The following is an 18,581-nucleotide window of genomic DNA, read 5'->3' on the forward strand; positions in this document are numbered from 1 at the left end:
CAATAAGGGTTGAAGTAAAGTGCCCCTGCTTAAGCATGTAGGTTTTTGAGTGATATAAAAAAGTGAGTACATGTAAAAAAAAGAGAGAGAGAAATTACCAAAAAGTTAAAAATTGAAGAATTTTTGGAGCATAAAAGTATCAAAGTATGAAGATCAAAGATCGAAATTTCTGAAGTTTCAAAAGTTGAAGATATCAAAATCAAACATAAAAGTTGGTGAATTCAAAGAAATCAAAGATCAAAATATCAAGAAGTGAAGAATTCAAGAGCTCCTATTGTGGTATCTTCTAAAATTTGTAATTCTCTAGTTTATGTATGCTTTGGTAGCTTTACAAAAATACCTTGAGGTTAGAAAGCTTTCGGAGGATGGATTCGGAGGATTGCATAAAATGAGCATTGTTCGAAAGAAGTGGGCGAGTGTTTATGAGGATTGAGAATATTTAGAATTGAGGGGGTTACTTAGGGAAATTTTAGACACAAATGCATGCGTTGAGGTCTTGGCATAATGGCTGAGTTTGAGTTGGAATGTTCTATGTAATGATGGTGATCAAGGTTTGAATTAATAATTAGATTTGCTTGAGGGCAAGCAAAGCACAAATATGGGGTATTTTGATATTGCCATATTTATACATATTTTTAGGCAATATTTATCTACATTTTTATTAATATTTTGGTTATTTGCATAGAATAATGGTACTTATAAGGATAAATCGTTATTTGCAGCCAAAATAGAAGCATTCTCGAAGATAGGGACTGAAACTGACAATATTTGGAACTTTGGAGGCTTGAAGGGAAGAAGGATGAAAACTCAGCAAAAAACGTACTCACGACGTGAATAGTTCATGATTCACGACTAGAGCATAGTATTCTAGAAGATATGCATCCGGGTGAAAGAGTCCTTGTCGAATACGGAAAACTCGCATTCACGACGTGAATCCTTATGGTTCACGACGTGACCTTGAAAAAAGGAGATATTATAAATGCTCTTGCTCATTACGACTGGGAGGACTTTTGGCGATAGAAAAGGGGTCCAGAAGACGAATTTCAGCAGAAGAAAAGTCTTGGAAAAAGGTTTTCAACACCAAAAGAGTAGAGGTTCATAATTAGTTCAATTGCTGATACTTGAACATGTTTTATACTTTGATTTGTGTTTGTTTACGTGCTACTATGAGTAGCTGAATCTAGCAACTCTTGTTTAGCTAGATGAAGCTTCTGACATATGGTTTAGTTTAATGACTATTGGATGTGTTAGTTGGAAATTTGCTTGTGTTCGATTTGTTACTACCTAGCATGTTAATATTTGTTTCTTTAGTTGCTTGAATTCATGTTCTGTGTAGTTAGTGAACATTAAACTGCATGAACTTGTTAACCTAGTGAATTAGTGAACACTAAATTGCTAGAGCTAGGATCGACCAAAATCTTAGATAGTAATTAAAGTAAATAATTTTAGCTGTGCTAGAGAACATAAATTATGACCATAATGGTCTTTGCATAATAAATCTTACATAGCATACCTATAATCTATAACTGGTTCTGTGTTTGATTGTGTGTGACCATGCATAGTTTTACATGAATTAGTCAAATATTAGTAAATTTGGACTTAAATTGCTAATAATATAATATTTGGTGACCAACTTGATAATCCATAATTGTTAGTTAACCATAAGGAAAAAGTGGATTCAAACTAAACAGAAGTGTTTTTAGTAATTGATTGAATTTGAGTAAAGTTCGTCTGATCTTGTAAAATCAGATAAAACCCTTTTAAGCTGTTAATAATTAGGTTAATTTAGTAGTAAGTAGATTAATTAGTTAACACCGTTCCGTGTGATCGACACCCAACTTACCCAACTATTCTATAATTCGACTAGGTACACTGCCTATGTGCATTTTAGTTAGTTAAGTTAGTTAGGTTATAAATTATAAAATTAGTGGGTACTTTTGTGCACATCAATGGACTTGAAGATCAAGAACTCGACGAGTTCTAGGATGAACTCGGTGAGTTCAAGACAATGTCCCAACTGATAAGAAGCAGGACTCGACGAGTTCAAGGATGAACTCGACGAGTCAATGAGCAAATGTTCCGATCTGTATGAAGGAGAACTCGACGAGTCCAAGGAAGGACTCGACGAGTTCAAGTGGAAAGTCCCGATTCTGTCATAAGGAGAAACTCGATGAGTCCGATCGCGAATACGAGTTTCTCTGAATTATGGAACTCGACGAGTTGATGAATCAACTCGGCGAGTTGAGTCAACCAGGATGTTGACTTTGACCAGGGCGTTGACCTTGACTTTGACTTTGACCTGAGTTGACCCTTGAAAGGGTTATGAGTATGAAATGGTAATTAAGGAAGGTTGTTATGTGTAGGAGTTTGAGAGGAGTTGATTCCAACGCCGATGACAGTTCAGTTACTGCACGAAATTGATGTGAGTTACCTTTCAGTAGAAGTGGGTCTAAGGCACCAATGTCAGCCCACTAGTAGGGGATTGTAGTTGAGATGATTGTCTTTGTGATAATTGTCTGGTATGCCACTATCTGTTTTGATTTATGTGCTAGTATGATATGTGATTATGTGGAAGTGGTAGGGGTAAAGTAGTCCCCGTATGCGGTTGAAAGAGACTGAACGGGCAGACCAGCACCCAAATATGCTAGGCGGTTACCAGTTGAAAGAGACCGAAGGGGTAGGTCGGGCACCTAGATATGCCTGACAGTATGTTATTGTATGGTATGTGGTATGATGGGGGAACTCACTAAGCTTTGTGTTTACAGTTTTCAGTTTTGTTTTTAGGTTCCTCTTCTTCGAAGGGGAAGGAGCCGACACGGTAGCAGCGCATCACACACACACACAGGATTTCCGCATTATGAGATTATTAGGATTGTACTTTGACATTGTTACTATTTTATGATATGGTTTTGAGACATGTGATGTAATGCCCCGATTCCAGGTAGGGATTTAAATAAAAGGTTAATTGGTTTAATGTCCTACTCGACGAGTTGGTTGCCCTACTCGTCGAGTAGCAGCGGGGTTGGAACGCGTGTTTAGTGACCTACTCGACGAGTCAACTAAGGGACTCGACGAGTAGGAGCTGGCAGATGAAACCCTAAATCCCGGGGTTTTGCACCCTATTTAAGGAATGATAAGCCTCCTATGGCCTCCTTGCAGTCGTTGAGAGCCCCTTAAAACCCTAATACGTGTGTGTGTACCCATTGTGTGTTTGAAGCTTGAAGAAAGGATCCTTGGAGGGAGAAGGCTTAGAGGAGAAGGAGATTGGAGCAAGTAGAGTGTGGGAATCAACTCTTATCTCAGTTATCATCTTCTGGAGGTGGTGGAGCCTGTGCCAAGTGATTCAAGGGTTGGGTGTTATCTTCCGAGTCGACATTTGCGAGGTGAGTTATCCTCACTATACTAAGGGGTCTAAGGCACCAAGGCCGGCCCATTGGATATGTTATCCTAGCAGTGTTAGATGTTGAGTATGATTTAGTGTTGCATGCTAGTGGTTATGCCAGTTAGGTAGACCTGTAGGACTACCTGTGATGTTATATGATTATTGCATGCTCAGTGGTTATGTGGTATGTTATATGTTAAGTGGGATGGGTTGAGGTTGTACTGCTCCGTGCGGTAGCCAACAAACCCCATAGTATTCCAGATATGAGCTGAGGGCCCGGTAGGCATTCCAGACTCATACTGAGGACCTGGGAGCATTCTAGATACGAGCTGAGGGCCCGGTAGGCATTCCAGACTCGTACTGAGGGCTCGGTGGCAATCCAAATGTGAGCTGAGGGCCCGGTAGGCATTCCAGACTCACACTGTGGGCCCAGGGGAATCCAGCTTGTAAGGCTGTGGACCCATTACATGTTGTTCAGTTTGTTATGATATGGTTATGTGGACGGTATGTGTATCGGTATTTTGGGGGTAACTCACTAAGCTTTCGGGCTTACAGTTTCAGTTTATTGTTTCAGGTACATCAGGGGATCGCGGCAAGGCGAAGGCATGATTGTACAGCTCCTCATATTATGTTTATGTTTCTGGGAATACTCTGATAAATAATATTTTGAAAACAAAGTTGTAATGTTTTGATGAACTTGACATGTTTTAAAAGTTTAAATTGGTTTGAAATTTTTGGGCGTTACATGTGACTATGGTTTTATGAAATGATATGATTCGATGATGTTTTCAGTAAACAATTTTATAAGTTACATAATTAAAAACAAAGTTTTTGGTCATGATTTTTGGGATGTTACAGTATGTCCATAAAATTTAGATTTTTATGAACCTTTAGGGTCCCAAGAAGCCATATTGAAAGTTTAAGCAAAGGGCTTAATCCATCAGGTTGTCCAAGTGTAGAAACCACGATGTCGTAAGATGCTTGCCACGACATGATGAAGGAGGATTTTGCGACTGTTTTGTCGGGTAGCTGCCACAACGTGGTCATTAGTTGGACATGGAGTGGTGACCGTTGAATGTTGACTTTGACCATTGACCGTTGGCTTTTTGACCTGGTTGACTTTTGGTCAAATTGCTAGTTTTGGAGAGTAGGATAAGGTTGGACCTTGGGTGTTTCGTTAGGTGGGGTGTTGCACTAGTTTTACGGTTGTACGAGCTTGGTATATTTGACTTCGAGTGTGAGGTGAGTATTATCACTATACTGCGTATGATGCCAGATTATCTTTGTGACTCTTGTATGTATATTGAGTGGGGCATGTTATGTATGTGGGCGGGGACCGTTATGTATGTTGGGTGGTGTGACATCCCCATTTTTCACGGCCAGAAAAGACCGATTTTATTTATGCTTTATAAAAATCAGAGTACCTCTTTTAATAAAAATGTTGCGGAATTTGTTCCCAGAAAAACATGATAAATACGTTATCAAAGCATTTCCGAAGAAATATTTTTATTCATTTTAAAACATTGGGATGTCATCGTCAATATAGAAACATAAGCATAAACAGAACTTACATTCATTATCACTAGTGATTTATATCTCCTTAATCTCTTAGTGTAATGTAACTTCATATCGACACCTGTGATTCAAATAAACTGAGTGGGTCAGGTTGGGAAACCTGGTGAGTACATATGGTTTTCAACCCACAATAATATAATTATTATGTTTAAACATCAAACAATCAATCCAATTACCCATCCCCATTATCTTCTTTACTCTTAAGGATATACCCTAAGAATCATCTATTCCTCGTTCATTCATTCCTAAGGATTATCCTAAGGAATCGACACGAAGTCCATCGTTGTCATGGTTTACTCAATAGGCACTAAGTCTCATAGTTGCCAGGGTTATTCTCTTTTATCGACAGTAACGATTCCGAGACTCCTCTCACAACACATGTCAAGGGGTTTAGGCACTACGTTGCATAGTCGCCAGGGTTAATCTCGTCTATCGACAGTGTCGTTTCCGAGACTCCTCTCACAACACATGTCAAGGGGTTTTTTTTAGAGTACAACTGGTGAGCACACTGTTCAAAACACCTACAGGTTGCGAGCCTGCTAGTGTCCACTGGACTGTCTAGAATAGTTCGTGGTTGTCATCCATACTCTGCTGAATGACGGGGCCAACACATGGGTAAAAGGCTTCTCTCATGGTTTACCTCTCACCCTTATCTCACAGTTTATATCATCTCTCATCATTTTATTTTTGTCACACAACAACTATTTCATCTACCCATGTTTTACCCAACACATTTTGTAGATATAAAATACATATACAGTTTAAATCATTTAAAACGTGTATAAAAATCTTTCACCCAGCATAGACAGGAAGCATTCAGACAATATGCACACATAGCACGTAGTTTATATACAATACTTCATATTTATGTGTAAGATGAAAGTAACTATGCACTCACTTGATTAGGTGGTGACTCGGTACTCGGACAACACTTCGTTATCTCAAAACAATTTTCCATTGACAAAACAGCGGGTTTTCTCGAAAACCGGGCTTCGCTTGGAGCAGCGTTTCCGAACCAAAAGGCTCTTCTTCTCGGAGCCTTCGGGCACTCCGGGGCTTCCGCCTCGTGCTAGGGAGATTCCCTAGGCTTTTCGGGGGGTTTCGAGGCTAGAGAGAAGTTCTAGAGAGAGAGAGAAGTGAGGGGAGGTGTGAGGAAGAATGGAGGACTCACCTCTTATTTATAGGGTGATGGAGGGTCACTCATGTCGTGAGTTTTTTGATGCTCACGTCGTGAGCTAGCTTGGGCACCAAGGCAAAGCCTGGTGTTGACACGTGGCATCGCACATAGGGTGGAAATCAGTCGATTTTCAAAAATTCATAACTTTCGCATACGAGCTCCGTTATCGACGTTCTTTATATTCACGCGTAGGTAAAAATAAGGTCTACAACTTTCATTTTGACTCCGTCGGCTAATTCTCGACCGATCTTAAATTTAACAGTACGATGAGATTATACTGTTAAATGTCAGCGTAGAATTCATAACTTCTACATACGAACTCCGTTTTCGTCTGTCTTTTTACCGTTGAGTTCCTATTAATGAGATCTTCAATTCTAATTTAGGTCGCGTAGGCCAAAAACCGCTCGAACTAAAATTCGAGTTTCGGGCCGTGCACTACTATGCCGAATCTTAGAAAATTCATAACTTCCTCATACGAAGTCAGATTTGGGCGTTCTTTTTATGCACGCTCTCGGTTTAACGTAGACTACAACTTTTGTTTATATTTCTAAGGCTAAAAAGTCCTCCATCGTAAATTCACTATTTACGTCTCCCGGTGTCGTGCCGGTTTTGCCGTAAAACTTCGACGGGCCATATCTTCTTCGTTATAACTCGGATTTCAGCGTTCTTTATATGTACGGAACCCTTGTAACATATACTACCACTTGGAAAAGATTAATCCTTCTAAATAATCTTCCATCAAAAACTCATTTTTGATGATTATTGTCTCTAAATTGACTAGCCCGGATCTGCGGGCGTTACAATTATCTCCCCCTTGGGATGATTACGTCCCGGAATCATCAACGAAACAGGGCAATATAATGACTCCATACGTTATCTCTTCATCGTAGGTAATAATCGTAACTTCTTTGTTCCTTCGAATGAGTATCTAACTCTTGGACTCCTTGACTACAGGCGGTGCTCGATCTTGCGCTTGCTCCTTATCTCACGTTAGACTCCAAATTATGACCTTCAAGTCACAATATCGATCCTCACTGGACACGAACTTAAGATAAGTTCTTTTATTACTACAATGGAACGATGTGTCATATTCTAATGACCTATCATCGTATGTTACAACGCTTAGACTCAGGTCTCTTAGAGTCTTCCTGAACAGACTATACTTTCCTTCTTGTTCTAATCTCATCTTAAAAGGTAGCATTTCTAGCTACAAGCAACCGTCGCGATACCTCTATTGATCGCTTTGATTAATTCTTCCGGCTTAAGTCAGGTGCTACATCGAACTTGGTTCTCGGGACCATGTAACATACTCATCGTAGTCGGACTCATCTTGATATGACCATTAGGGTCGGAATAACAATCATCTTCTTAGTCATTACCGAAACGATGGTAACGACATACTTGAATAAAACGGAATCAATTATTAGCTTCTTGGTAACCTTGTGACTTTCCCTGATCCAAGTGTGAGTCCTGTGCTTCCGGTAGTATAGGCCTCTACTACCATTCACACCTACTCATACTCGTCCCAAGTATTGTCTCGCAGTTCACCCAAGTCACCATACAAGAAAATCACATAACAACTTGACACATCAGATAACAAAACGAAGGTTTTGTATTATTCCTTGAAACAAGTACATAGGTGTTCAAGTTCAACCTATACTATGCCTCTAATAGGCTACACCACGTGGTACTATCTACACGACTACTTCATAGATCCTCATTCTTGATCCCTTTCATTGCCATCTGCTTCGTCAAGGATCATATGGAACGCTCTTGCCTTCGGTTTCGGTGGAATGTTTGGTCTTGCCGCCTCTTTCTTCTTCGGGCAATCCTTAGCAACGTGCCCTTCTTCACAGCATTCATAACACACCCTTTTGTTGGCGGTGCACTCATTGGCGTAATGCCCGGTCTTCCCACACTTGTAGCAGGTCACTTCCTCGTTACATTTCCCGAAGTGCTTCTTCTTGCACTTCTCGCACCATTTCTCCTCGTTTCCTCCTCCACTAAACTCTTTTGAACCAGACTTGATCTTCTTATTGTTGGGCTTTGCAGACCCCTCGAACTTCCTCTTCTCGCCAACCTCAACCTTGCTGGCAGCTCTTCCCTTAATCATATCCTCCATAGACTTGGCAGCCCAGATAGCTGCATCCAGAGTAGGTGCCTGACGCACTGGCACCGCGTACTCCCATGGAAGTCCCTTTGCGTACTTGTCGATTTTCGTCAGCTCATCCGGAACAAGATGCAAGGCGAACTCCATCTTCTCTGTGAAGTTGTTGGTGTATTCATCAATTGACATGCTTCATTTCTTCAAGGTCAGGAATTGGTTCTCTAGCTCGAGCAGGTTTTGGGCCGAGCAGTACTTGCGTTTGAACTGCACTAAAAACTCTGCCCATGTCAGTTGCAGAGGCTCATTGAGGCTTAGAGTCTTCCCCAGGGTATTCCACCAGTGCACAGCACTTCCTCGGAACTGACATACTGCAAAGGTGGTCTGTAACTTGCCTCTGCAACCACACGTCATGAAAGCTAACTCCATCTCCGAGATCCAATCCATGACTCCGATCGGATCTTCCTTTCCAGTGAAAGTCGATGGCTTGCAAGTCAGAAAATCCTTGTACTTGCATCCATTCCTCTTGACTCTGTCATCCTGGTTGTTTTGTCGAAATATTGGTGGGTTGGCTTGACCAACGGTCCCACTGTAGTTCCCCTCCTCAGACTGCCCTTCGTTCAACTTGGGCTGTGCGATTGGTATGGTAGCTTCATCTCGATTCTGTTGGAGCAAACGTCTGGTTTCCTCCATTTGACGATCCAACATCATCTAGATCATCGCTTGCACTCCGTCCATCGTTATTGGATCAGGAGCGGCTACCACAACCGGTATTTGCTCAATCATTGGAGGTTGGTTTCTGTTCCCATTTGCATTCCCGGTTCCACTGCGGGTTCTCGCCATTTTGATCTTTACACCGAATAGGGTGAATTTAGATCTTTATGTAGGATAGACGTTTAATTTATCCTTATCTCTCCGAAACATTTACATGTTAGTTCTAATATCGTAAGTCGTACGTTTATAATCCTAAACACATAAGGTTTCCAGATCCGGTCGGCAACAGACCATAGATCCGAACAAATAACAACATATCAGGTACAAAACATTTAGCACATAAAAGCATTTTAGGCACAATTCCTAAAATAAGCTAGTGCTCACACCCCACAATCATCGCTTAGCATTCTACGTTTAAGTCTAGAAATCTTACAAATTCCTAGTTCGCTTAAACTAATGCTCTGATACCAACTGTGACATCCCTATTTTTCACGGCTAGAAAAGACCGATTTTATTTATGCTTTATAAAAATCAGAGTACCTCTTTTAATAAAAATGTTGCGGAATTTGTTCCCAGAAAAACATGATAAATACGTTATCAAAGCATTTCCGAAGAAATGTATTTTTATTCATTTTAAAACATTGAGATGTCATCGTCAATATAGAAACATAAGCATAAACAGAACTTACATTCATTATCACTAGTGATTTATATCTCCTTAATCTCTTAGTGTAATGTAACTTCATATCGACACCTGTGCTTCAAATAAACTGAGTGGGTCAGGTTGGGAAACCTGGTGAGTACATAGGGTTTTCAACCCACAATAATATAATTATTATGTTTAAACATCAAACAATCAACCCAATTACCCATCCCCATTATCTTCTTTACTCTTAAGGATCTACCCTAAGAATCATTTATTCCTCGTTCATTCATTCCTAAGGATTATCCTAAGGAATCGACACGAAGTCCATCGTTGTCATGGTTTACTCAATAGGCACTAAGTCTCATAGTCGTCAGGGTTTTTCTCTTTTATCGACAGTAACGATTCCGAGACTCCTCTCACAACACATGTCAAGGGGTTTAGGCACTACGTTGCATAGTCGCCAGGGTTAATCTCGTCTATCGACAGTGTCGTTTCCGAGACTCCTCTCACAACACATGTCAAGGGGGGTTTTTTTTAGAGTACAGCTGGTGAGCACACAGTTTAAAACACCTACAGGTTGCGAGCCTGCTAGTGTCCACTGGGCTATCTTGAATAGTCTGTGGTTGTCATCCATACTCTGCTGAATGACGGGGCCAACACATGGGTAAAAGGCTTCTCTCATGGTTTACCTCTCACCCTTATCTCACGGTTTATATCATCACTCATCATTTTATTTTTGTCACACAACAACTATTTCATCTACCCATGTTTTACCCAACACATATTGTAGATATAAAATACATATACAGTTTAAATCATTTAAAACGTGTATAAAAATCTTTCACCCAACATAGACAGCAAGCATTCAGACAATATGCTCACATAGCACGTAGTTTATATAAAATACTTCATATTTATGTGTAAGATGAAAGTAATTATGAACTCACTTGATTAGGTGGTGACTCGGTACTCGGACAACACTTCGTTATCTCAAAACAATATTCCCTTGACAAAACAGCGGGTTTTCTCGAAAACCGGGCTTCGCTTGGAGCAGCATTTCCGAACCAAAAGGCTCTTTTTCTCGGAGCCGTCGGGCACTCTGGGGCTTCCGCCTCGTGCTAGGGAGGTTCCCTAGGCTTTTCGGGGGGTTTCGGGGCTAGAGAGAAGTTCTAGAGAGAGAGAGAGAGAGAGAGAGAAGTGAGGGGAGGTGTGAGGAAGAATGGAGGCCTCACCTGTTATTTATAGGGTGCTGGAGGGTCACTCACGTCGTGAGTTTCTTGATGCTCACGTCGTGAGCTAGCTTGGGCACCAAGGCAGAGCCTGGTGCTGACACGTGGCATCGCACACAGGGTGGAAATCAGCTGATTTTCAAAAATTCATAACTTTCGCATACGATTTCCGTTTTCGACGTTCTTTATATCCACGCGTAGGTAAAAATAAGATCTACAACTTTTATTTTGACTCCATCGGCTAATTCTTGACCGATCTTAAATTTAACAGTATAATGAGATTATACTGTTAAATGTCCGCGTAGAATCTTAACTTCTACATACAGACTCCGTTTTCGTCTGTCTTTTTACCGTTGAGTTCCTATTAATGAGATCTTCAATTCTCATTTAGGTCGCGTAGGCCAAAAACCGCTCGAACTAAAATTCGAGTTTCGGGCCGTGCACTGCTATGCCGAATCTTAGAAAATTCATAACTTCCTCATACGAAGTCAGATTTGGGCGTTCTTTTTATGTACGCTCTCGGTTTAACGTATACTACAACTTTTGTTTATATTTCTAAGGCTAAAAAATCCTCCATCGTAAATTCACTATTTACGTCTCCCGGTGCCGTGCCGGTTTTGCCGTAAAACTTCGACGGTCCATAACTTCTTCGTTATAACTCGGTATTCAGCGTTCTTTATATGTACGGAACCCTTATAACATATATTACCACTTGGAATAGATTAATTCTTCTAAATAATCTTCCATCAAAAACTCATTTTTGATGCTTATTGTCTCTAAATTGACTAGCCCGGATCTGCGGGCGTTACAGGTGGGGCCCGTGATGCATGTTGGGCGGGGCCCGTTATGTGAGTTGGAGGCGGGTCATTACACTCTTAGGTGGGGCCTGTTATGTTTGTGGGTCGGACCCATATAGTTATGTGGTATTCTGGTGAACTCATTAAGCTTTATGATTACGGTTTTATGTTTAAATGTTTGGGAAAATGACGCAACGACCCTACTATGTATTACGACTTTGCCCATTAAGTCCCTAAAGTTTTTTTTCATGTCTTTTAAGGGAACAAAGTGGTTTTTGCCAGGTCGATTTTGTGACTTTGGACAAAATGAAGGGGGTAACCCGGTTACCCCTTTTCCATATAGACCTTGACTAATCACTCTTGGTTCATATGACCTCTCTCTCTCTCTCTCTCTCTCTCTCTCTCTCTCCACGGCACCAAGAACACATACATACAAACATAAAAAAACACACTTATAAATTTAAAACCATTTCTTGAACCAAAAAAACAAAACAAAAAAAAATATCGAAACTGAATCTGGAACACCAAAATGAATTTGGAACGCCAAAAGAAACCCTGAAAATGAATACGAAATCGTTTGTTATGAAAATTTTGATTCATAACAACTATTTACAATATGTCAATAACATTTTTTAATAGTATAGATTCAATAACTACTTATTCATCATTTCGTTTGTATTTATTTCGAAAGTTAATTTAAAAAATATTTAATGTTTACACTCTAATTTTCAACATCATTATTTAAAATATCTCAATAGTTTTTATTAGTATAGATTGAATTACTTACTTATTCATTATATCGTTCGCATTTATGTAAAAGTATTTTTTTTTAAAAAGAATATTTAATATTTATACATTGATATTAAACTTTTATTTTTAAAAAACTTGTGTAGTACACACGTGTCACACCTAATTATTATTATTATGCACCATGCATGGCCCATCCAACTCCTTAATCTTCACTTTTGAAAACACATTATCAGGTAACATCCTATTTTCGACAAAGATAATCTATATTAAAAAATAAGTTATATATATATATATATATATATATATTCTTCATCGTATTGAGTATGGGATGGGAAACATTCTTCATCGTATTGACTATTGACAATAATCAAAGCAAACCGACAATCAAATAACAACAAAAATGATACAAAAAATACTAGCTAACAGCAACAATGAATACGAGGAGATATCTATGAAAATCAGATACCAATGAACAATGAACAGTACCAAAGTTGATGTATATTAGCCTGTCGAATAATATCGGTCGATGAATAGTGACATGATTTTTTTCATTGAATAGTAACAAATTCATTTGTGAAATAGGTGCTAAATACGAAGTCTTTTACAATCAAATCAAAAGAAATAAAATTTGATCGGATATATCTCTAATATCATGTAAGATAGAAAACGGCTAGACTTTCATTATCGAAAGAAAACTTAACTACAAATAAAAGACAAATTAATTCTATAAATATGAAATTTATCTAAGGTCAACCTAGCTAAACGACTAAACAAAAGCAAAAGCCTAATAGAAAACAAGCCAAATACTTTATTATGCTAAAAATAGTAAGAAAATAACAATAACAATGATGCTTTTTTTGTACTTTTTCATTTATTCAATCGACATAGGATGCAAAACTATGTTAATTTGGCCACATAACCACTCACGGTTAAAACGATAACGATAAATATTTTGTGAACAAAAGTTTTAGCATCTTACCATTTGATTATACTTTCTTAGTTCATGAGTGTGTTTAAACTTTAAATAATTTGAACAACTTTTTGCCAATATTTGAATAATATTAATCACTAGTCTATATAGGATGTAAAACTACCTTTTGGCCATACATGATTCCAAAATAAGTATTCAACCGATAAAACAACTTATAAGAAATAATGATAATATCTTTAGAACAAAGTTGTGATATTTTGAATTTTAATAAAACTTTTCTAATTGAAAAAATATATTTTAAATAATTTAAATAGTTTTTCATATATAACAAGTCAACAGCGATCTTTATATTTTGGAAACAATATAAACGTGTTAAGAAAACGGAAAACATTATTACAATTCAATAAGACAAGGACAACGCGGTCATTTCACATTCATACACGATTGAAAAAACGAAGACACAAGAACCGTGGCCAGTAAAAGATCGAACTCGATCATGGCTTCCCCATCATCATGGAGATGGCCAAAGCAGAACTCATCAGCATCGTTAATCGGATCCTCATCTTTCAATGCATCCTCAATTTCCGTTTATCCTTTCATCTTCTCCCACAGACAGCGGTCTTCTTTCGCCTTTCGTCGCAATCATCATCATCCTCCTCCGCCGTCGTGTTGTAGTGCCGGACCTAATAATGCAAAAAGAAGACCGAGGAAATCCGATAAACAACTTCAGATCGGAGAAATTTCAGTCCACGACGATGCTTCTGTTAGTAAAAGGGAGCAATCACTCAAGACGATATCGAATCTGAACTTCAAATCGTTATTTGGAAAGCGTGCGTTATGGCGTAGGATATTTTTTGCATCGAAGAAAGTCCGGAGCATCATTTTGCTTAACGTCATTACTTTAGTTTACGGTAAATCTGAATTTCTTTCTCAACTTCTCGATCATTTTTCAAGTTTATTCTTGATTTTTTTTGACATCTGAGAGTATTAGAAGATAAATTAATCGATTGTATCGTCGTAATTACTACTTTACCTGCTCCAGATTTGCTAAATTCAGGTTTGATTTTTAGCTTCTTAGAAAGAGTTTCGACATAAAATTAGGCGTTGTTCCTGTTCCTGTAGGATTGATTGTTACTTTGATAGATTTGTTTTCGGTTTTGAAAATTACTTTTATAGTATTATATTTTGTTACACTTTTTGGTCAATTTGGAATACTAAGCTTTATATACCCACTTTATCCCTTTATTAAATCATTTAGCATGACATGAGATGATCATCGATCACCTGGACTGTTTTTAGTCTTCATCATGTTCACCAGTAGATCAATTTGTTGCTGAATCTGATAAAAACTTCCTCATCAGCTATGGGATTAGCAACCGCCTCTTGTACATTCAATTTTTTCATGATGAAATTCATCGACTACCATCATCCTTGAGTATCTATAAGGATCTATATAAATAATGATTACTAAACCCTAAACTCTAAACCCTATATATGAGAGTGATTCACTTTGAGGTCTAACTCATTTGTTTTTACTGTTATAGCAAGTGACATACCAGTGCTGAAAGAGGTTGAAGCAATCATGGACCCTGCAGCATTCACTGTTGTGAGATTTACAGTTTCTGCCATTCCATTTCTCCCATTTGTTTGGAGATCTTGGGGAGATGTACAAATTCGTAATTCAGGAATCGAATTAGGGTTTTGGGTGAGTTTAGGTTACCTCATGCAAGCTCTTGGACTTCTCACTTCTGATGCTGGACGAGCATCCTTCATTTCTATGTTCACTGTAAGAACCTCATGAATCATGATATAAATTTTCCATTAAACAATTGTTATTACAAATTTACAATAAACATGGTGTATTTATTGATATGAATCCTATGATGATAATATGACTAAATCAGGTAATTGTGGTTCCATTGATTGATGGTATGCTAGGAGCAGTGATTCCTGCTCGCACCTGGTTTGGAGCTCTCATGTCAATTATTGGAGTTGGAATGTTGGAATGTAGTGGATCATCTCCATGTGTAAGCTTTTATAATGATACTGAATTCAAGCACATAACTTTTATGTCTAAATGCAAGAAATTAGCAATCTAGTTTCATTTATTTGTGTATGACAGCATCCTACTTTCATTTCTTTTGTTTACAACATTATACTTTCATCTTTTTTTACATTTAACCCTAACTTTTATAACCAATTAAACAAAGCTTTTGCTAAATCTTTCAGATTGGTGATTTATTTAACTTTCTAAGTGCATTATTCTTTGGTATACACATGCTAAGAACCGAGCATATATCAAGAAAAACAGACAAAGAAAACTTCTTGCCTGTTCTTGGATACGAGGTGTGTTAATTCAAAAACCATAAATTCTATATTGTTTTTCTTTTCATGAGAAAAAGTTTATAAAATTTATTATTTTGTAGGTGTGTGTGGTTGCATTCTCATCTATTATCTGGTTTTTAATTGGAGGGGAATATGATGGTAGTAGCTTAGATTATCATCTTCCATCATCATGGACATTAACAATGTTCTTGAAATGGTTTATGGAATTCCCTTGGATTCCTGCTTTATACACTGGTGTGTTTTCAACTGGCCTATGCTTGTGGGTAGAGGTAACATTTAAATTTAAATTTTAATTTCTTGGAAATAAATTTTTGAGTAAGTTACAGAAATGGTTCCTGTAGTATAGTAGACATTACAACTTTTGTCCAGCTTTGCATTTTGTTACGTGGGTAATCCTCGTGGTTTTATTTTGATGTGAGTTTGGTCTCTTTGTCTAGGCCATGTGAAATGACGATTTTACCCCTGTTTTTTTTTGTCTTATTTTCTAAAAAAACCCATTGTATGATGATGATTATAATAAGAGTAAATTACAGTTTTGGTCCCTGTGGTTTCGTCAGATTCAGATTCTCACTTTTACTCCAACTTTTGAAAATTTGACAAAATGCATCCCTAAGGTTTAAAAACATTACACTACACATCCCTGGTCCATTTAAAAAGACCATTTTACCCTTTCTTTTATCTTTGTATTTTTCTGTTACACATTTCTAAATGGTCTTTTTAGATGTGCAGTGTAGTTTTTTTAAACCACATGGATGCATCTTGTCAGATTTTCAAAAGTTGGACTAAAAGTGACAATCTAACCAAACCACAGGGACCAAAACTGCAATTTACTCTTATTATAATCATATAATAACAAATAAGGGTAAACTTGTAATTTCATGTCTTATTTTGAACGGTGTTAGAAAATGCATCCCTAAGGTTTAAAAACATTACACTACACATCCCTGGTCCATTTAAAAAGACCGTTTTACCCTTTCTTTTATCTTTGTGTTTTTCTGTTACACATTTCTAAATGGTCTTTTTAAATGGACCAGGGATGTGCAGTGTAGTTTTTTTAAACCACAGGGATGCATCTTGTCAGATTTTCAAAAGTTGGACTAAAAGTGACAATCTAACCAAACCACAGGGACCAAAACTGTAATTTACTCTTATTATAATCACATAATAACAAATAAGGGTAAACATGTAATTTCATGTCTTATTTCGAACGGTGTTAGACAGCGGGACTAAATTGACAACAAAATGATACCATGTAACGAAATGCAAAGTTTGGACTAAAGTTGTAATTTCTACTATATCACAGGGACCATTTATGTAAATTACTCATAAATTATAAATTAAAACAGATGGCAGCAATGCGTGACATATCAGCCACTGAAACTGCTGTTATTTACGGATTGGAACCGGTGTGGGGTGCTGGTTTTGCTTGGTTTCTCCTTGGTGAAAGATGGGGTGTCTATGGCTGGTTTGGTGCTGCTCTTGTTCTTTGTAAGCTTTTATTTTATTATTATTTTTATTTTTATTTTAACATTTTATATAAAACATGATCAAAATTAAAACTTGGGGTAAAAATATAATTATGTAGGTGGAAGTTTAGTGGTGCAGATAGTTGGGGCATCATCTGGAAAAGGTGAGGGTTTGAGTAAGAAAGAGGATATAACGAGTCTTTCAAAAGGGCAAAATGGTCTTTCTGCATCTCCAGTTCCAGTCAGGTCTAGAAAAGACGTGTCTGATTTATTAAAGTAAATTCTATTTACATAGTATAGGGTATGTATATATGTACATAAATGCTTTTAGAGAAACATATAGCTTAACCTATATATATATTAATCAGGTAATATAGAAGTTACATTACATAAAAAGTTATATGTCATCTAATGATATGCATATCATATTTGACAAACCAATTTGAGGAGATGATTTTTCCATTTAAGAAAGTGATGCATATATTAATTTTGTAATTAATGAATTACATCTTTCTTTATGGGAAATTCTTGCTAGTTAGTGTTTGATGGGTTTTAGCTGTTGTTGAAAATCATTATGGATAAAACTTGAATGAGCATAGTCTTGGACAAAAGATACAAGAATAGTAATGATGATGTATAAGTATTATTTTGACATATATATTACGATACGAGCATAATAATGAGTATGAATACAAAAGCTACAAGAATAGTAATGATGACGATGTATAGTTATTATTTTGACATATATACTACAATACATGCATAATAATGAGTATGGATACAAAAGATACAAGAATAGTATTGATGATGTTGTATAGTTATTATTTTGACATATATTACGATACGAGCTTGATAATAAGTATGAATACAAAAGATACAAGAATAGTAATGATGATGATGATTATTGACTTATATATTACGTTACAAGCATCACAATGAGTAAGAATAACTAGTAAGATTTAAAGTATCTGACAAGAATGTCAAAATTAGACAATTATGGTAAAAATTGAAAACTTATGCTTGGAAGGGCTTCATTAATGTATGTGAATTGCAAAAATATGTTGATAAGAAGATGGAAGAACTAAAAGATAGAAATATATATATATATATATATATATATATATATATATATATATATATAAAAGCCATAAACTAAGGATAAAGATAATGAGGGGGTTTTCGGGATTGCTTTACTAGGTGATAGACCCGTATGAACACAAATATGGATATATTAATCTTGAAAATAGTTCTACGACATAATTAAAATCAAGAAATTACAAAACATAGTTAACACAAATATCTATGAGGTACTTCCTTGATATAAAACAATATATTTTATTTATATATATTTTTAAAGAAAAAACTTACATACATATTAAAACATTATATTATTTTTTAAAAAAAAAGAAATAAACGAATCAAGATGTTTCGTTTCTTCTACAAAAAAAATACTAAAACTTTTTT

At 37.0% G+C, this 18,581-nt stretch overlaps 1 protein-coding gene across 1 annotated transcript; it reads left to right on the forward strand.

Annotated features, from left to right (window-relative positions):
• The first annotated feature begins 13,725 nt into the window (after positions 1-13,725).
• On the forward strand, positions 13,726-17,513 carry LOC145134459 (uncharacterized). The gene is made up of 7 exons (XM_079069303.1): positions 13,726-14,216; positions 14,850-15,091; positions 15,210-15,332; positions 15,535-15,651; positions 15,732-15,920; positions 16,998-17,139; positions 17,237-17,513. The coding sequence occupies exons 1-7, from the start codon at positions 13,802-13,804 to the stop codon at positions 17,395-17,397; spliced, it is 1,389 nt and encodes a 462-aa protein (XP_078925429.1). The 5' UTR covers positions 13,726-13,801; the 3' UTR covers positions 17,398-17,513.
• Positions 17,514-18,581: the final 1,068 nt, after the last annotated feature.

This window comes from Lactuca virosa, chromosome 8 (assembly GCF_052849685.1).
Source record: "Lactuca virosa cultivar CGN04683 chromosome 8, Lactuca_virosa_CGN04683_v6, whole genome shotgun sequence".
NCBI lineage: Eukaryota > Viridiplantae > Streptophyta > Magnoliopsida > Asterales > Asteraceae > Lactuca > Lactuca virosa.

Excerpts from the sequence above, each read along its gene's own strand:
- LOC145134459 (XM_079069303.1), top strand. The coding sequence starts at position 13,802 with ATGGCTTCCCCATCATCATGGAGATGGCCAAAGCAGAACTCATCAGCA. Across the intron at positions 15,921-16,997 it reads GCCTATGCTTGTGGGTAGAG|ATGGCAGCAATGCGTGACAT; the intron begins GTAACATTTAAA and ends AAATTAAAACAG. Across the intron at positions 17,140-17,236 it reads TGGTGCTGCTCTTGTTCTTT|GTGGAAGTTTAGTGGTGCAG; the intron begins GTAAGCTTTTAT and ends ATAATTATGTAG.